The sequence below is a fragment of the Oncorhynchus clarkii genome, chromosome 19, assembly GCF_045791955.1.
Source record: "Oncorhynchus clarkii lewisi isolate Uvic-CL-2024 chromosome 19, UVic_Ocla_1.0, whole genome shotgun sequence".
Taxonomy (NCBI): domain Eukaryota; kingdom Metazoa; phylum Chordata; class Actinopteri; order Salmoniformes; family Salmonidae; genus Oncorhynchus; species Oncorhynchus clarkii.
The window spans coordinates 2704344-2722439 of NC_092165.1; the positions used below are offsets into that span (position 1 = coordinate 2704344).

The 18096-nt window shown below is 47.1% G+C and overlaps 1 protein-coding gene across 5 annotated transcripts in view; it reads left to right on the top strand.

Annotated features, from left to right (window-relative positions):
• Window positions 1-18096, top strand: part of LOC139374583 (serine/arginine repetitive matrix protein 2-like) — a 42022-nt gene that overhangs the window by 14655 nt on the left and 9271 nt on the right. For 4 of the 5 annotated variants that reach the window (XM_071115588.1, XM_071115589.1, XM_071115591.1 and 1 more), the window contains exons 5-6: window positions 492-683; window positions 6390-6468. In XM_071115588.1, the coding sequence (XP_070971689.1) occupies window positions 492-683; window positions 6390-6468 (271 nt within the window). Of the gene's footprint in view, window positions 1-491; window positions 684-6389; window positions 6469-18096 lie in introns of those variants that run through there. The other variant, XM_071115593.1, reaches the window with a different exon arrangement.

Below are 18096 nucleotides of genomic sequence, written 5' to 3' on the forward strand. Positions count from 1 at the left end.
TGTTTACCTGTGATTGGCTGAGATAAATGTACGTAGACAGTGTGTTTACCTGTGATTGGCTGAGATAAATGTACGTAGACAGTGTGTTTACCTGTGATTGGCTGAGATAAATGTACGTAGACAGTGTGTTTACCTGTGATTGGCTGAGATAAATGTACGTAGACAGTGTGTTTACCTGTGATTGGCTGAGATAAATGTACGTAGACAGTGTGTTTACCTGTGATTGGCTGAGATAAATGTACGTAGACAGTGTGTTTACCTGTGATTGGCTAAGATAAATGTACGTAGACAGTGTGTTTACCTGTGATTGGCTGAGATAAATGTACGTAGACAGTGTGTTTACCTGTGATTGGCTGAGATAAATGTACGTAGACAGTGTGTTTACCTGTGATTGGCTGAGATAAATGTACGTAGACAGTGTGTTTACCTGTGATTGGCTAAGATAAATGTACGTAGACAGTGTGTTTACCTGTGATTGGCTGTCTGTCCAGAGCTGGCGTCCAGTGGAGATCCTAACGTCCCTCTGGTGGCCCAGGAACTGATGAAGAGGATGGTGAGGCAGTTTGCCATGGAGTACGCCTCCAAGACACGCCTTACCACCACCACAGGCTCCCAGCGTTCTGACCTCGACTCACCTCTAGACCTCACTGTGACACGGAACCAGGAGGAGGAACCCACACCAGGTAGAGAACCCGACAGGACATAGAACCCACACCAGGAAGAGAACTCGACAGGACTTAGAACCCATACCAGGTAGAGAACCAACACCAGATAGAGAACCCAACAGGACATAGAACCAATACCAGATAGAGAACCCAACAGGACGTAGAACCCATACCAGGTAGAGAACCAACACCAGATAGAGAACACAACAGGACATAGAACCAATACCAGATAGAGAACCCAACAGGAATTAGAACCCACACCAGGTAGAGGACCCAACAGGACTTAGAACCCATATCAGGTAGAGAACCCAACAGGACTTGGAACGCACACCAGTTAGAGAACCCAACAAGACATAGAACCAATACCAGGTAGAGAGCCCAACAGGGCTTAGAACCAACACCAGATAGAGAACACAACAGGACATAGAACCAATACCAGATAGAGAACCCAACAGGACTTAGAACCCACACCAGGTAGAGGACCCGACAGGACTTAGAACCCACACCAGGTAGAGGACCCAACAGGACTTAGAACAAACACCGGGTAGAGAGCCCAACAGGGCTTAGAACTCACACCGGGCAAAGAGCCCAAGAGGGCTTAGAACCCACACCGGGCAGAGAGCCCAACAAGGCTTAGAACCCACACCGGGTAGAGAACCCAACAGAACATAGAACCCACACCGGGTAGAGAGCCCAACAGGGCTTAGAACCCACACCGGGTAGAGAACCCAACAGAACATAGAACCCACACCGGGTAGAGAACCCAACAGCACATAGAACCCACACCGGGTAGAGAACCCAACAGCACATAGAACCCACACCGGGTAGAGAACCCAACAGCACATAGAACCCACACCGGGTAGAGAACCCAACAGAACATAGAACCCACACCGGGTAGAGAACCCAACAGAACATAGAACCCACACCGGGTAGAGAACCCAACAGCACATAGAACCCACACCGGGTAGAGAACCCAACAGAACATAGAACCCACACCGGGTAGAGAACCCAACAGCACATAGAACCCACACCGGGTAGAGAACCCAACAGAACATAGAACCCACACCGGGTAGAGAACCCAACAGCACATAGAACCCACACCGGGTAGAGAACCCAACAGGGCTTAGAACCCACACCGGGTAGAGAGCCCAACAGAACATAGAACCTACACCGGGTAGAGAGCCCAACAGGGCTTAGAACCCACACCGGGTGGGGTATACTACAAAGCGGGATCAATGAGTTAGCCAGCTAACTTGCCTTAACTATTTTTACATTGTTTTTTTTAAAGATGAGCTTAAAATGGGCAAGGTCTAATTGACTCTTTCGCTAAGCCCCGCCCTGGAATTTACGGCAACCAATTACAACGCTCCAAGGGATAGCAACTGTAGTCGAGCCCGAAACGCATGAAGGGCAGTGGGAAAAATCGTTGTTTAAATGGTTAAATAATTAAACAGCGAACCAGGTACTGATTCCTGAAATGATTCCTGAAATGCAGAGCCTATATTTTTGTTAGTGTTTGCTAGCTCAGCTGGTTAGCTTAGCTCAACTGGTTAGCTTAGCTCAGCTGGTTAGCTTAGCTCAGCTGGTTAGCTTAGCTCAACTGGTTAGCTAGCTCAGCTCTTTCTTATTAACCACCAAACGTTGTTAACGCTAGCTAGCCACTTGCTAGAACTTGTTTTCTCTAAATGGATGCTAGCTAGCCAAGTTGGCTATATTAGGAATTTTAACTCACCTTGCTGTCGACATCAGCAAACGATCTGAAAGCACTTTTATAATCCCCAAATGGGTTAGCAACTCGTACTATACAGGGTGTATTCAGTGGCTAGCCACACTACGAAACAACTTGACCAGGTTTCCCGTGAAGACATTGTAGCGACAATCCACCACAACATATACACAAGAGTTTCCTGATTTAGCAGTGTTTATTTTCATTGCGTGTATTAAAAACATAGTTTGAGATCATTGTGAGGAGATTTCTCCAACGGTTAGAAGAGGGAAAATGGGCTTCCGGGGGAAAACGCTGTCGGAGGTTGCATCAGTATCCAAGGGAACCAGAGGTTGCATCAGTATCCAAGGGAACCAGAGGTTGCATCAGTATCCAAGGGAACCAGAGGTTGCATCAGTATCCAAGGGAACCAGAGGTTGCATCAGTATCCAAGGGAACCAGAGGTTGCATCAGTATCCAAGGGAACCAGAGGTTGCATCAGTATCCAAGGGAACCAGAGGTTGCATCAGTATCCAAGGGAACCAGAGGTTGCATCAGTATCCAAGGGAACCAGAGGTTGCATCAGTATCCAAGGGAGCCAGATGTTGCATCAGTATCCAAGGGAGCCAGAGGTTGCATCAGTATCCAAGGGAACCAGAGGTTGCATCAGTATCCAAGGGAACCAGAGGTTGCATCAGTATCCAAGGGAACCAGAGGTTGCATCAGTATCCAAGGGAACCAGAGGTTGCATCAGTATCCAAGGGAACCAGAGGTTGCATCAGTATCCAAGGGAACCAGAGGTTGCATCAGTATCCAAGGGAACCAGAGGTTGCATCAGTATCCAAGGGAGCCAGAGGGTTTAGCGAAGGGTCGATTGATTCAATACCCGAAAACGCATATCTATAAGTTTCGCTTTTTGTGTTGTTATTTTTAATGATTTTTTTTCTTGTTGCTTATCAAAGTTGAAAAGCTGAAGAACATTAGGTACATCCTGGTACTTTCTTCAGGTGCTGGAGTTGTAGACTCCAGCACAACAGAAAGGAAGAACGCCGAACACTGCGGCTCATAGTCCCGGGTGATATTTATAACATCCGTGCTTATCAACGATACCTGGCTAACTATTTGATCCTGCTTTGTAGTAGGCTGCTCTGGGAGAGAACCCACACCTAGGTTGAGGATTACCCAGGTCAGGATAACGTTGTTGAGGATTACCCAGGTCAGGAAAACGTTGTGGCACCTAGGTTGTGGATTACCCAGGTCAGGATAACGTTGTTGAGGATTACCCAGGTCAGGATAACGTTGTAGCACCTAGGTTGAGGATTACCCAGGTCAGGATAACGCTGTAGCACCTAGGTTGAGGATTACCCAGGTCAGGATAACGTTGTAGCACCCAGGTTGAGGATTACCCAGGTCAGGATAACGTTGTAGCACCCAGGTTGAGGATTACCCAGGTCCGGATAACGTTGTGGCACCTAGGTTGAGGATTACCCAGGTCAGGATAACGTTGTTGAGGATACCCAGGTCAGGATAACGTTGTAGCACCTAGGTTGAGGATTACCCAGGTCAGGATAACGTTGTAGCACCTAGGTTGAGGATTACCCAGGTCAGGATAACGTTGTAGCACCTAGGTTTAGGATTACCCAGGTCAGGATAACGTTGTTGAGGATTACCCAGGTCAGGATAACGTTGTTGAGGATTACCCAGGTCAGGATAACGTTGTTGAGGATACCCAGGTCAGGATAACGTTGTTGAGGATACCCAGGATAACGTTGTTGAGGATACCCAGGTCAGGATAACGTTGTTGAGGATTACCCAGGTCAGGATAACGTTGTTGAGGATTACCCAGGTCAGGATAACGTTGTTGAGGATACCCAGGTCAGGATAACGTTGTTGAGGATACCCAGGTCAGGATAACGTTGTTGAGGATTACCCAGGTCAGGATAACGTTGTTGAGGATACCCAGGTCAGGATAAAGTTGTAGCACCTAGGTTGAGGATTACCCAGGTCAGGATAACGTTGTAGTACCTAGGTTGAGGATTACCCAGGTCAGGATAACGTTGTTGAGGATACCCAGGTCAGGATAACGTTGTTGAGGATACCCAGGTCAGGATAACGTTGTAGCTCTGGGAAATACACAGATTCATTGGGACCAGTGCCGTTGCTAACTAGCATTGCTGGTTTCCTTTTTGTTTAGAATTCTTCCTCGTTTATGCAAAAAGTTATGGGATATTAGAATCCTCGTCCCATCTTTGACCTAGAACCACACCACGTAGAGAACCCAACAGGACCTAGAACCAATACCAGGTAGAGAACCCAATAGGACCTAGAGCCACACCAGGTAGGGAACCCAACAGGACTGAGAACCCAACAGGACCTAGAACCAATACCAGGTAGAGAACCCAACAGGACCTAGAGCCACACCAGGTAGAGAACCCAACAGGACCTAGAACCACACCATGTAGAGAACCCAACAGGACCTAGAACCAATACCAGGTAGAGAACCCAACAGGACCTAGAACCAATACCAGGTAGAGAACCCAACAGGACCTAGAACCAATACCAGGTAGAGAACCCAACAGGGCTTAGAACCCAACAGGACTTAGAACCAATACCAGGTAGAGAACCCAACAGGACCTAGAGCCACACCAGGTAGAGAACCCAACAGGACCTAGAGCCACACCAGGTAGAGAACCCAACAGGACCTAGAGCCCCCCCAGTAGAGAACCCAATAGGACCTAGAGCCACACCAGGTAGAGAACCCAACAGGACCTAGAGCCACACCAGGTAGAGAACCCAACAGGACTTAGAACCAATACCAGGTAGAGAACCCAACAGGACCTAGAGCCACACCAGGTAGGGAACCCAACAGGACTGAGAATCCAACAGGACCTAGAGCCACACCAGGTAGAGAACCCAACAGGACCTAGAACCCACACATTTCTAACTAGTTGCCTGACCTCTGACTAGTTGTCTGACCACTGACTAGTTGCCTGACCTTTGACTAGTTGCCTGACCTCTGACTAGTTGCCTGACCTCTGACTAGTTGCCTGACCTCTGACTAGTTGCCTGACCTCTGACTAGGTGTCTGACCTGTGACTAGGTTTCTGACCTCTGACTAGCTGTCTGACTAGTTGTCTGACCTCCGACTAGTTGTCTGACCTCTGACCAGTTGCCTGACCTTTGACTAGTTGACTAGGTGTCTGACCTCTGACTAGTTGTCTGACTAGTTGTCTGACCTCTGACTAGTTGTCTGACCTCTGACTAGTTGCCTGACCTTTGACTAGTTGCCTGACCTCTGACTAGTTGCCTGACCTCTGACTAGTTGCCTGACCTCTGACTAGGCGTCTGACCTCTGACTAGTTGTCTGACCTCTGACTAGTTGTCTGACCTCTGACTAGTTGCCTGACCTCTGACTAGTTGCCTGACCTCTGACTAGGCGTCTGACTAGTTGTCTGACCTCTGACTTGTTGTCTGACCTCCGACTAGCTGTCTGACTAGTTGTCTGACCTCCGACTAGTTGTCTGACCTCTGACCAGTTGCCTGACCTTTGACTAGTTGACTAGGTTTCTGACCTCTGACTAGTTGTCTGACTAGTTGTCTGACCTCTGACTAGTTGGCTGACCTATGACTAGTTGTCTGACTAGTTGTCTGACCTCTGACTAGCTGTCTGATTCCTCCTCCCGTAGCGGACAGTGTGCTCGACCTCTGACTAGTTGTCTGACCTCTGACTAGTTGTCTGACCTCTGACTAGTTGCCTGACCTCTGACTAGTTGTCTGACCTCTGACTAGGTGTCTGACCTCTGACTAGTTGTCTGACTAGTTGTCTGACCTCTGACTAGTTGTCTGATTCCTCCTCCCGTAGCGGACAGTGTGCTCGACCTCTGACTAGTTGTCTGACCTCTGACTAGTTGTCTGACCTCTGACTAGGTGTCTGACCTCTGACTAGTTGTCTGACTAGTTGTCTGACCTCTGACTAGTTGTCTGACCTCTGACTAGTTGTCTGATTCCTTCTCCCGTAGCGGACAGTGTGCTCGACCTCTCCAAGCGGAACTCTGCCAGCTCGGCCTCCACGTCACCCACCATTCACAAAGCCTCAGGGTGAGTGTCTCTCCTCTCATTGGTCCATAATGTCCATACTAGCACGATACTTAGTATGCATAGCCAATAGATGCCGTCGTTACTATTTACCATGCATTGACAATACAATATTTCACTATTTAGCCTATTTAGCCTGGTGGTCTGTACCAGTAGACTGTCTGTCTAGTGGTGGATGAATTGGGACAGTCCTCTGGTATCAGTATAGCCAGGCTGTAGACTGTCTAGTGGTGGATGAATTGGGACAGTCCTCTGGTATCAGTATAGCCAGGCTGTAGACTGTCTGTCTAGTGGTGGATGAATTGGGACAGTCCTCTGGTATCAGTATAGCCAGGCTGTAGACTGACTGTCTAGTGGTGGATGAATTGGGACCGTCCTCTGGTATCAGTAGACTGTCTGTCTAGTGGTGGATGAATTGGGACAGTCCTCTGGTATCAGTATAGCCAGGCTGTAGACTGTCTGTCTAGTGGTGGATGAATTGGGACAGTCCTCTGGTATCAGTATAGCCAGGCTGTAGACTGTCTAGTGGTGGATGAATTGGGACAGTCCTCTGGTATCAGTATAGCCAGGCTGTAGACTGTCTAGTGGTGGATGAATTGGGACCGTCCTCTGGTATCAGTAGACTGTCTGTCTAGTGGTGGATGAATTGGGACAGTCCTCTGGTATCAGTATAGCCAGGCTGTAGACTGTCTAGTGGTGGATGAATTGGGACAGTCCTCTGGTATCAGTATAGCCAGGCTGTAGACTGTCTAGTGGTGGATGAATTGGGACAGTCCTCTGGTATCAGTATAGCCAGGCTGTAGACTGTCTAGTGGTGGATGAATTGGGACAGTCCTCTGGTATCAGTATAGCCAGGCTGTAGACTGTCTAGTGGTGGATGAATTGGGACAGTCCTCTGGTATCAGTATAGCCAGGCTGTAGACTGTCTAGTGGTGGATGAATTGGGACAGTCCTCTGGTATCAGTATAGCCAGGCTGTAGACTGTCTAGTGGTGGATGAATTGGGACAGTCCTCTGGTATCAGTATAGCCAGGCTGTAGACTGTCTAGTGGTGGATGAATTGGGACAGTCCTCTGGTATCAGTATAGCCAGGCTGTAGACTGTCTGTCTAGTGGTGGATGAATTGGGACAGTCCTCTGGTATCAGTATAGCCAGGCTGTAGACTGACTGTCTAGTGGTGGATGAATTGGGACAGTCCTCTGGTATCAGTATAGCCAGGCTGTAGACTGTCTGTCTAGTGGTGGATGAATTGGGACAGTCCTCTGGTATCAGTATAGCCAGGCTGTAGACTGACTGTCTAGTGGTGGATGAATTGGGACAGTCCTCTGGTATCAGTATAGCCAGGCTGTAGACTGTCTAGTGGTGGATGAATTGGGACAGTCCTCTGGTATCAGTATAGCCAGGCTGTAGACTGTCTAGTGGTGGATGAATTGGGACAGTCCTCTGGTATCAGTATAGCCAGGCTGTAGACTGTCTAGTGGTGGATGAATTGGGACAGTCCTCTGGTATCAGTATAGCCAGGCTGTAGACTGTCTAGTGGTGGATGAATTGGGACAGTCCTCTGGTATCAGTATAGCCAGGCTGTAGACTTGGACGTTGAGGTGAATAATGTAATGGGGATGTGTGGGATGTGTGTATATATCCATATTAATCAGGTTGTACCTGCCTGTTTCAACACCTGTTGGTACCAAGAACACAGTGCAGCTGGCTGGATCTGTCACCTCAGCTAGTCAGACTGACACACAGAAACACGTGGCTGTGAGACAGCGTAACGTCACAGTCCGGATCGTTCCTGTTTCCTAATGACGTTGTGGATCAGACATCCTTTAACCAAAATACTGGACAGGGATTAACTACGCTGCAAACCTGTCTTCAATGTGACAGTCGCACAGAGATGATGTCACTGCCTCTCTTCAATGTGACAGTCGCACAGAGATGATGTCACTGCCTCTCTTCAATGTGACAGTCGCACAGAGATGATGTCACTGCCTCTCTTCAATGTGACAGTCGCACAGAGATGATGTCACTGCCTCTCTTCAATGTGACAGTCGCACAGAGATGATGTCACTGCCTCTCTTCAATGTGACAGTCGCACAGAGATGATGTCACTGCCTCTCTTCAATGTGACAGTCGCACAGAGATGATGTCACTGCCTCTCTTCAATGTGACAGTCGCACAGAGATGATGTCACCCCTTTTCTTCAATGTGACAGTCGCACAGAGATGATGTCACCCCCTTTCTTCATATGCCAGTCACACATAGATGTCACCCCCTTTCTTCATATGACAGTCGCACAGAGATGATGTCACTGCCTCTCTTCATGCGACAGTCGCACAGATGTGACAGTCGCACAGAGATGATGTCACTGCCTCTCTTCAATGTGACAGTCGCACAGAGATGATGTCACTGCCTCTCTTCAATGTGACAGTCGCACAGAGATGATGTCACTGCCTCTCTTCAATGTGACAGTCGCACAGAGATGATGTCACTGCCTCTCTTCATGCGACAGTCGCACAGAGATGATGTCACTGCCTCTCTTCATGCGACAGTCGCACAGAGATGATGTCACCCCTTTTCTTCATATGACGTCGCACAGAGATGGTGTCACTGCCTATCTTCATATGACAGTCACACATAGATGTCACCCCCTTTCTTCATATGACAGTCGCACAGAGATGATGTCACTGCCTCTCTTCATGCGACAGTCGCACAGAGATGTCACCCCTTTTCTTCAATGTGACAGTCGCACAGAGATGATGTCACTGCCTCTCTTCAATGTGACAGTCGCACAGAGATGATGTCACTGCCTCTCTTCATGCGACAGTCGCACAGAGATGATGTCACTGCCTCTCTTCATGCGACAGTCGCACAGAGATGATGTCACCCCTTTTCTTCATATGACAGTCGCACAGAGATGGTGTCACTGCCTCTCTTCATATGACAGTCACACATAGATGTCACCCCCTTTCTTCATATGACAGTCGCACAGAGATGATGTCACCCCCTTTCTTCGTATGACAGACACGCAGAGATGATGTCACCCCCTTTCTTCGTATGACAGACACACAGAGATGATGTCACTCACAGACAATGCTGTCACAGATGACGTCGGCTCATGACAGACCGTGCACAGTGGTGTTCCCAACACGACATAAAGGAGTCACCCCTCTCCCCCTCCCTGATCCTGATGGTGGTGTTTGGTCCTCCCCCCCACTAGGAGGCAGCAGCAGTGTTGGGGAGCAGCCGGGGCGTACCAGACCGAGGAACACCATGCCCAGAGGTCCAGTGAGCTGTCTGAGGGGCTGCTGTCCAAGGCTCTGAGAGACGTGAGGTCTGGTCGTCTCCAGGAGAACAGAGCTGCCCTTCTCTACGGGATCCCCCTTGGAATCCTGCGCTCAGAGCTGGGGGAGGATGTGACCTCACAGGATGTGACGTCGTCGTCGGTGCACGGCGAGGAGGTGCGGCTGGTATTGCAGAGGGTGGCGGCCTGGGCGGAGCTGGGAGCGAGGGAGGAGAACGGAGAGATGCTCTTCCTTCCCTCCTCTTCGTCTTGTCTGACCCAGCGTGGCCTGCAGAGGGCTTTGTCCCGGTCTCTACCCCCCCAGCTCAGAGAGGAGCTCCACCTCCGTATCCCCCAGGTCAGATCGCGCTCCAGACCAGCTGCCCCTCTCCCTGAGCCTTGCAGCCTGGCTGAGCACCTCCACCCCCCACCACACCATGGCACCACCACCACTAATATCGCTGCTACCTCTTCCTCTCTGCTGAGACTCCACCGCGCCCTCCTGCCCTCCCTCGACCTGCCTGACCTCTCACCCCACCACCGCTGCTCCTCATTGGACGATCCTGAGGAAGGGGCGGAGCATAGCGGGGAGAACAAGCAGTCCAGGAAGAAGCGCGGGCGCTACCGGCAGTACGACCACGACCTGCTAGAGGAGGCTATCACCATGGTGATGGGGGGCAGGATGAGCGTTTCCAAGGCCCAGGTGGTTTATGGGATACCTCACAGCACGCTGGAGTACAAGGTCAAAGAGCGCAACGGAACCCTGAAGATACCGCCCAAGAGGAGGCCCGTCATCGTCACGACTACGACCGCACGCCAACCGCCGGACCCTGCCGGGTTCCACCGATTCAGGGACTAACGCTGCCACCAACAGGTTCTAGACTACAGAACATTCGAGTCTAGAACCGACAACACTTGAACTCGACCTCCAACAGAACAGGAGAATGTTTTGTGGGATCTGGGTCCAATACAGATTTCATAAATACTTGGTGCGCTTGGTTTTGGTTTTCGCTTGACCTTTCTAGGTTGTAGATTTCTGGACTTCTGGTACCATGTGCTGCCTAATCGAGGTAAATCGAACACACCTCCTTCTATTTCACCAATGTATCATATTGACCCCCCAGGTCTGATGTTAATCACAAGGCCTTTTTTAAAAACAGACAGTTACATTCAGGGCACCGTGTGTCCATGCAGACCAGGTTATATTACCCAGGTCACTGTGTGTCCATGCAGACCAGGTTATATTACCCAGGTCACTGTGTGTCCATGCAGACCAGGTTATATTACCCAGGTCACTGTGTGTCCATGCAGACCAGGTTATATTACCCAGGTCACTGTGTGTCCATGCAGACCAGGTTATATTACCCAGGTCACTGTGTGTCCATGCAGACCAGGTTATATTACCCAGGTCACCGTGTGTCCATGCAGACCAGGTTATATTACCCAGGTCACTGTGTGTCCATGCAGACCAGGTTATATTACCCAGGTCACTGTGTGTCCATGCAGACCAGGTTATATTACCCAGGTCACTGTGTGTCCATGCAGACCAGGTTATATTACCCAGGTCACTGTGTGTCCATGCAGACCAGGTTATATGACCCAGGTCGCTGTGTGTCCATGCAGACCAGGTTATATTACCCAGGTCACCGTGTGTCCATGCAGACCAGGTTATATTACCCAGGTTACTGTGTGTCCATGCAGACCAGGTTATATGACCCAGGTCACTGTGTGTCCATGCAGACCAGGTTATATTACCCAGGTCACCGTGTGTCCATGCAGACCAGGTTATATTACCCAGGTTACTGTGTGTCCATGCAGACCAGGTTATATTACCCAGGTCACTGTGTGTCCATGCAGACCAGGTTATATGACCCAGGTCGCTGTGTGTCCATGCAGACCAGGTTATATTACCCAGGTCACTGTGTGTCCATGCAGACCAGGTTATATTACCCAGGTCACTGTGTGTCCATGCAGACCAGGTTATATTACCCAGGTCACTGTGTGTCCATCCATCATTGCGCTAATGCTAGTTAGCAACTTCTTTCAAACTGCACACAGACATGCAAAAAAATGGTATCCGTGAGTTCATCTGACTCTGGGGAAAATAGATAATATCCTGTAAGTATCCCTTTAAAAATGCACCTTATAGGCTTCATAGTGTCTCTTAAACTCTGTAGGTTTAGGAGAAGAGGATTCAGTGAGGGTGACAACAACACAAAGATGTCTCAGGTCCCGTTTAAAAAAAAAAAATCCTTCTGTTCTAAACAGCAGTAAATGGCTTGTTGTTATCCTTCACAGGGTGGTCGTTGAGGAAGTAGAGGTTCATACAGGAATCTGTCCATGTTCAGATCAGAGACGTTGTGAGATCAGAGACGTTGTGAGATCAGAGACGTTGTGCTAGCAGATACCCATATACTTCCAGTCATTACACCTACTAGAATGCTAGCAGATAGCGCAATGACTGTAAGTCTATGGGTAACGCTAGTTAGCATCGGCTCACAAAACTACCTCTAACTACCTTCACATTGGACTCGGGGACATAAAAATGGTATCCACACGTTCACCTGACTCTGGGGAAGTAAGTAACCGTATGCCGACATCCCGAAGTATCCCTTGAAGTTCCTCCTAGCGCTGGGCGGGTATTCCGTGTGTGTTACTATATACCGGCGTTGATGCTCGGACGGGTTCTAGTTTTCACTTTGCCTTCTGTACCGTTATTTCAGTGTTTGGTTTTGTTAAATGTAGTACGCAACTCTGACGCGTTTTATAATGTCCGTTTTATAGTTCAATTCGTCATGCTTCCTGAGTCATCGTTCTCCCTCTCCTGCAGGCCGCTAACCACACCAAGCCCTGCCTCGGTTACTCAAGTGTTACTCAAAGACAGAGCGGCTAATGAGCGGCTAACGGCTAGTTGACTAATACCGCCTGGTACCAGTGCTACTGTATGGCTAGATGAGCGGCTAATCGCTAGTTAACTAATACTGCCTGGTACCAGTGCTGCTGTGTGGCTAGATGAGCGGCTAATCGCTAGTTGGCTAGCTTGCTAAATGTACTCGGAGTCAGAGCAAACGTAGCTAGTTAACTAATACTGCCTGGTATCAGTGCTGCTGTGTGGCTAGATGAGCATGTTAGTGCAACGGTATCTTATCAGAGAGGAATAGACGAAGCGTGAATATGTTGCCTAGCAACGTGAAGTATGAAAACGACGTGTCCTGTAACTTCTCTAATTAGGGTCACCTGGAAAACACTGACAAACACTGTGGTTCCTTCCCTTGTTACTTCCTCCTTGGCTTATTAATTTGTTGCTCACTATTTTGTTTGTTTAGTTTACTGTCTGCAAACTACCGTTTTGCTACTTTGTCTTTTCTTAGCAAGGATGTTGCTGAAAAAAATAATTATTGTTAATCGCTAGTTGGCTAGCTTGCTAAATGTACTCGGAGTCAGAGCAAACGTAGCTAGTTAACTAATACTGCCTGGTACAAGGGGCTACTGTAGGGCTAGATGAGCGGCTAATCGCTAGTTGGCTAGCTTGCTAAATGTACTCGGAGTCAGAGCAAACGTAGCTAGTTAACTAATACTGCCTGGTACCAGTGCTACTGTAGGGCTAGATGAGCGGCTAATCGCTAGTTGGCTAGCTTGCTAAATGTACTTGGAGTCAGAGCAAACGTAGCTAGTTAACTAATACTGCCTGGTACCAGTGCTACTGTATGGCTAGATAAGCGGCTAATCGCTAGTTAACTAATACTGCCTGGTACCAGTGCTACTGTATGACTAGATGAGCGGCTAATCGCTAGTTAACTAATACTGCCTGGTACCAGTGCTACTGTATGGCTAGATGAGCGGCTAATCGCTAGTTGGCTAGCTAGCTAAATGTACTCGGAGTCAGAGCAAACGTAGCTAGTTAACTAATACTGCCTGGTACCAGTGCTGCTGTGTGGCTAGATGAGCGGCTAATCGCTAGTTGGCTAGCTTGCTAAATGTACTCGGAGTCAGAGCAAACGTAGCTAGTTAACTAATACTGCCTGGTATCAGTGCTGCTGTGTGGCTAGATAAGCATGTTAGTGCAACGGTATCTTATCAGAGAGGAATAGACGAAGCGTGAATATGTTGCCTAGCTACATGAAGTATGAAAACGACATGTCCTGTAACTTCTCTAATTAGGGTCACCTGGAAAACACTGACAAACACTGTGGTTCCTTCCCTTGTTACTTCCTCCTTGGCTTATTAATTTGTTGCCAATGTCAATGTTTTCAAGGTGCCGACCCCACTATATTCCAACTACAGGCTGTAAGGGCACCTCTATTCCCAGTATAGTGCATTGCTTTGGACCAGGGCCTCAGGGTTTGACATTAAAGGCACAGTGTAGTCAAAAACGTGATTTTCCTGTGTTTTATATGTATATTTCCACACTGAGGTTGGCAGAGCTGTTTTGAAAAGACCACCTGAAATGTCAGTTTTGGTGGGATGTAGTTAATGGACCAATAGGAAGGTGAGTTCCAAACCTCTCTGCCAATAACAGCTAGTTGTCACTTTTCTCTCCCCGCGGAGACCCCTCCCAGACAGCTCCAGCTAAAGTCTTGGACCTTATAAACTCTCAAAGGCATCCAGCAGGCCAGGTGCACTATCTAGGGAATAGGGTCTACACTAGTGCCACTATATAGGGAATAGGGTCTATAGTAGTACCACTATATAGGGAATAGGGCTCTGGTCTATAGTAGTACCACTATATAGGGAATAGGGCTCTGGTCTATAGTAGTACCACTATATATGGAATAGGGTCTCTATAGTAGTACCACTATATAGGGAATAGGGTCTATAGTAGTACCACTATATAGGGAATAGGGTCTATAGTAGTACCACTATATAGGGAATAGGGTCTATAGTAGTACCACTATATAGGGAATAGGGTCTATAGGTCTATAGTAGTACCACTATATAGGGAATAGGGTCTATAGTAGTACCACTATATAGGGAATAGGGTCTATAGTAGTACCACTATATAGGGAATAGGGTCTATAGTAGTGCACTATATAGGGAATTGGGCTCTGGTCTATATTAGTACCACTATATAGGGAATAGGGCTCTGGTCTAAAGTAGTGTACTATATAGGGAATAGGGCTCTGGTCTATAGTAGTACCACTATATAGGGAATTGGGCTCTGGTCTATATTAGTACCACTATATAGGGAATTGGGCTCTGGTCTATATTAGTACCACTATATAGGGAATAGGGCTCTGGTCTATAGTAGTACCACTATATAGGGAATAGGGCTCTGGTCTAAAGTAGTACCACTATATAGGGAATAGGGCTCTGGTCTATAGTAGTACCACTATATAGGGAATAGGGCTCTGGTCTATAGTAGTACCACTATATAGGGAATAGGGCTCTGGTCTATAGTAGTACCACTATATAGGGAATAGGGCTCTGGTCTAAATTAGGGCACTATATAGGGAATAGGGCTCTGGTCTAAATTAGGGCACTATATAGGGAATAGGGTCTCTGGTCTACAGTAGTATCATATGGCTCTGTACCTACCTGCCTGGCACTAGTATTACCATGGTTACACTGGCCGACCCAAACTCAGACGAGGCCCTACTGCGGTATTACCATGGTTACACTGACCAACACAAACTCAGACGAGGTTCTACTGCGGTATTACCATGGTTACACTGACTAGGTTCTACTGCAGTATTACCATGGTTACACTGACCGACCCAAACTCAGACTAGTTTCTACTGCAGTATTACCATGGTTACACTGACCGACCCCAAACTCAGACGAGGTTCTACTGCGGTATTACCATGGTTACACTGACTAGGTTCTACTGCAGTATTACCATGGTTACACTGACCGACCCAAACTCAGACTAGTTTCTACTGCAGTATTACCATGGTTACACTGATCGACCCCAAACTCAGACGAGGTTCTACTGCGGTATTACCATGGTTACACTGACCGACCCCAAACTCAGACGAGGTTCTACTGCGGTATTACCATGGTTACACTGACCGACCCCAAACTCAGACGAGGTTCTACTGCGGTATTACCATGGTTACACTGACTAATTTCTACTGCAGTATTACCATGGTTACACTGACCGACCCCAAACTCAGACGAGGTTCTACTGCGGTATTACCATGGTTACACTGACCAACTCAGACGAGGTTCTACTGCAGTATTACCATGGTTACACTGACTAGGTTCTACTGCGGTATTACCATGGTTACACTGACCGACCCCAAACTCAGACGAGGTTCTACTGCGGTATTACCATGGTTACACTGACTAGGTTCTACTGCGGTATTACCATGGTTACACTCCTCAATACCGGTATCAGCTTGTGTACATCTTCAGGTGATTTCTTTGTTGTTTTCAACGGTCTACATATTTAAACAAATATATTTATTATTTTATGCATCGATTTGGACTCTGAATGGTAGATGTTTAATTGTTGTAGTGAAGAGTTTAGTTTTGCTGAAATCTTTTTCTTTCTACATTTTTCTTTCAGGTCTGTGATTTTTTTTAAATATTATTTTGATTGATTTGTGTCTAAAAAAAAATCATTTAAATAAATCTTTAAAGGGGCCCTTTGATGCTGTGTTGTTCTGTTCTAAATGAGTTGGTGATTTTAAATGTTATATTGATAATTGTATTTATTGTCTCCAGTACTTGCCCCATTTAGACCACTAGGAGGCTGACTGAATCGGGGAAGAAGCTGGTACTCTAGCAGTACTTAAGTAGTATTTTAAAGTATTTTAACTTGTGGGTTTTTTTTTGAGGGGGGGGGGGGGGGGGGGTATCTGTACTTTACTATTTTATATTTTGGACAACTTTCACTTCTCTACATTCCTAAAGAAAATAATGTCATTTTTAACTCCGTACATTTTCTCTGACGCCCAAAAAGTACTCGTTCTATTTTTGAATGCTTAGATGTCAGAGTGTTAGGGTGTGGCCTCTGGACATCTGTAAATGATGTCAGAGTGTTGGGGTGTGTCCCCTGGACATCTGTAAATGATGTCAGAGTGTTGGGGTGTGGCCTCTGGACATCTGTAAATAATAATAAATAATAATAAATAAAATGCTTTTCTTAATAAAAGGAATTTAAAATAATTTTTTACTTTTGATACTTAAGTATATTTAAAAACAAATTCTTCTTTTGACTTTTACTCAAGTAGTATTTTTAAAGGGTGACTTTCACTTTTACTGGAGTCATTTTCCAATAGTTTATTTTCTTCAGTTTTACTCAAGTATGACAATAGGGTGTTCTTTCCACCACTGCACTCTAACCACTAGGCTACCTGCCGCACAGTATTAGAGTGTTGGACTGGTAACCGAAAGGTTGCAAGATCGAATCCCCCGAGCTGACCAAGGTAAAAATCTGTCGTTCTGCCCCCTGAACAAGGCAGTTAAACCCACTGTTCCTAGACCAGTTAACCCACTGTTCCTAGACCAGTTAACCCACTGTTCCTAGACCAGTTAACCCACTGTTCCTAGGCCAGTTAACCCACTGTTCCTAGACCAGTTAACCCACTGTTCCTAGACCAGTTAACCCACTGTTCCTGGACCAGTTAACCCACTGTTCCTAGACCAGTTAACCCACTGTTCCTAGACCAGTTAACCCACTGTTCCTAGACCAGTTAACCCACTGTTCCTAGACCAGTTAACCCACTGTTCCTAGGCCAGTTAACCCACTGTTCCTAGACCAGTTAACCCACTGTTCCTAGACCAGTTAACCCACTGTTCCTAGACCAGTTTAACCCACTGTTCCTAGACCAGTTAACCCACTGTTCCTAGGCCAGTTAACCCACTGTTCCTAGACCAGTTAACCCACTGTTCCTAGACCAGTTAACCCACTGTTCCTAGACCAGTTAACCCACTGTTCCTAGACCAGTTAACCCACTGTTCCTAGACCAGTTAACCCACTGTTCCTAGACCAGTTAACCCACTGTTCCTAGACCAGTTAATGACTAAATACAAAGTATGTAGAAGGGTTAATGGACCTATATATGTAAACAATATAAGCACTACCCAGCACCCAAAATATACGCTAGACAATCAGGCCCCCATTGATGTTATAATGTTCCAGAATTAGAACGCAGCTGTAGCCATGGCAACGTGTGTAGAATTTAAGGGAAATGGCTTTATAACTGCTAAAATATGATTCCAGTTTCATGGCAAAATGTGTAGAAACTCTGCATTGTTTCAATTCATGTTTTAATTATGTTACATTCAGTTAAATGTTTAGAAGATGGTTTTATTCCTCAATTATTTACTTATTATTGGTCTGGTTCTGTTTTATCACATCTCAACCCTTATGGTGGGCTGTTATCACCACTCAACCCTTATGGGGGT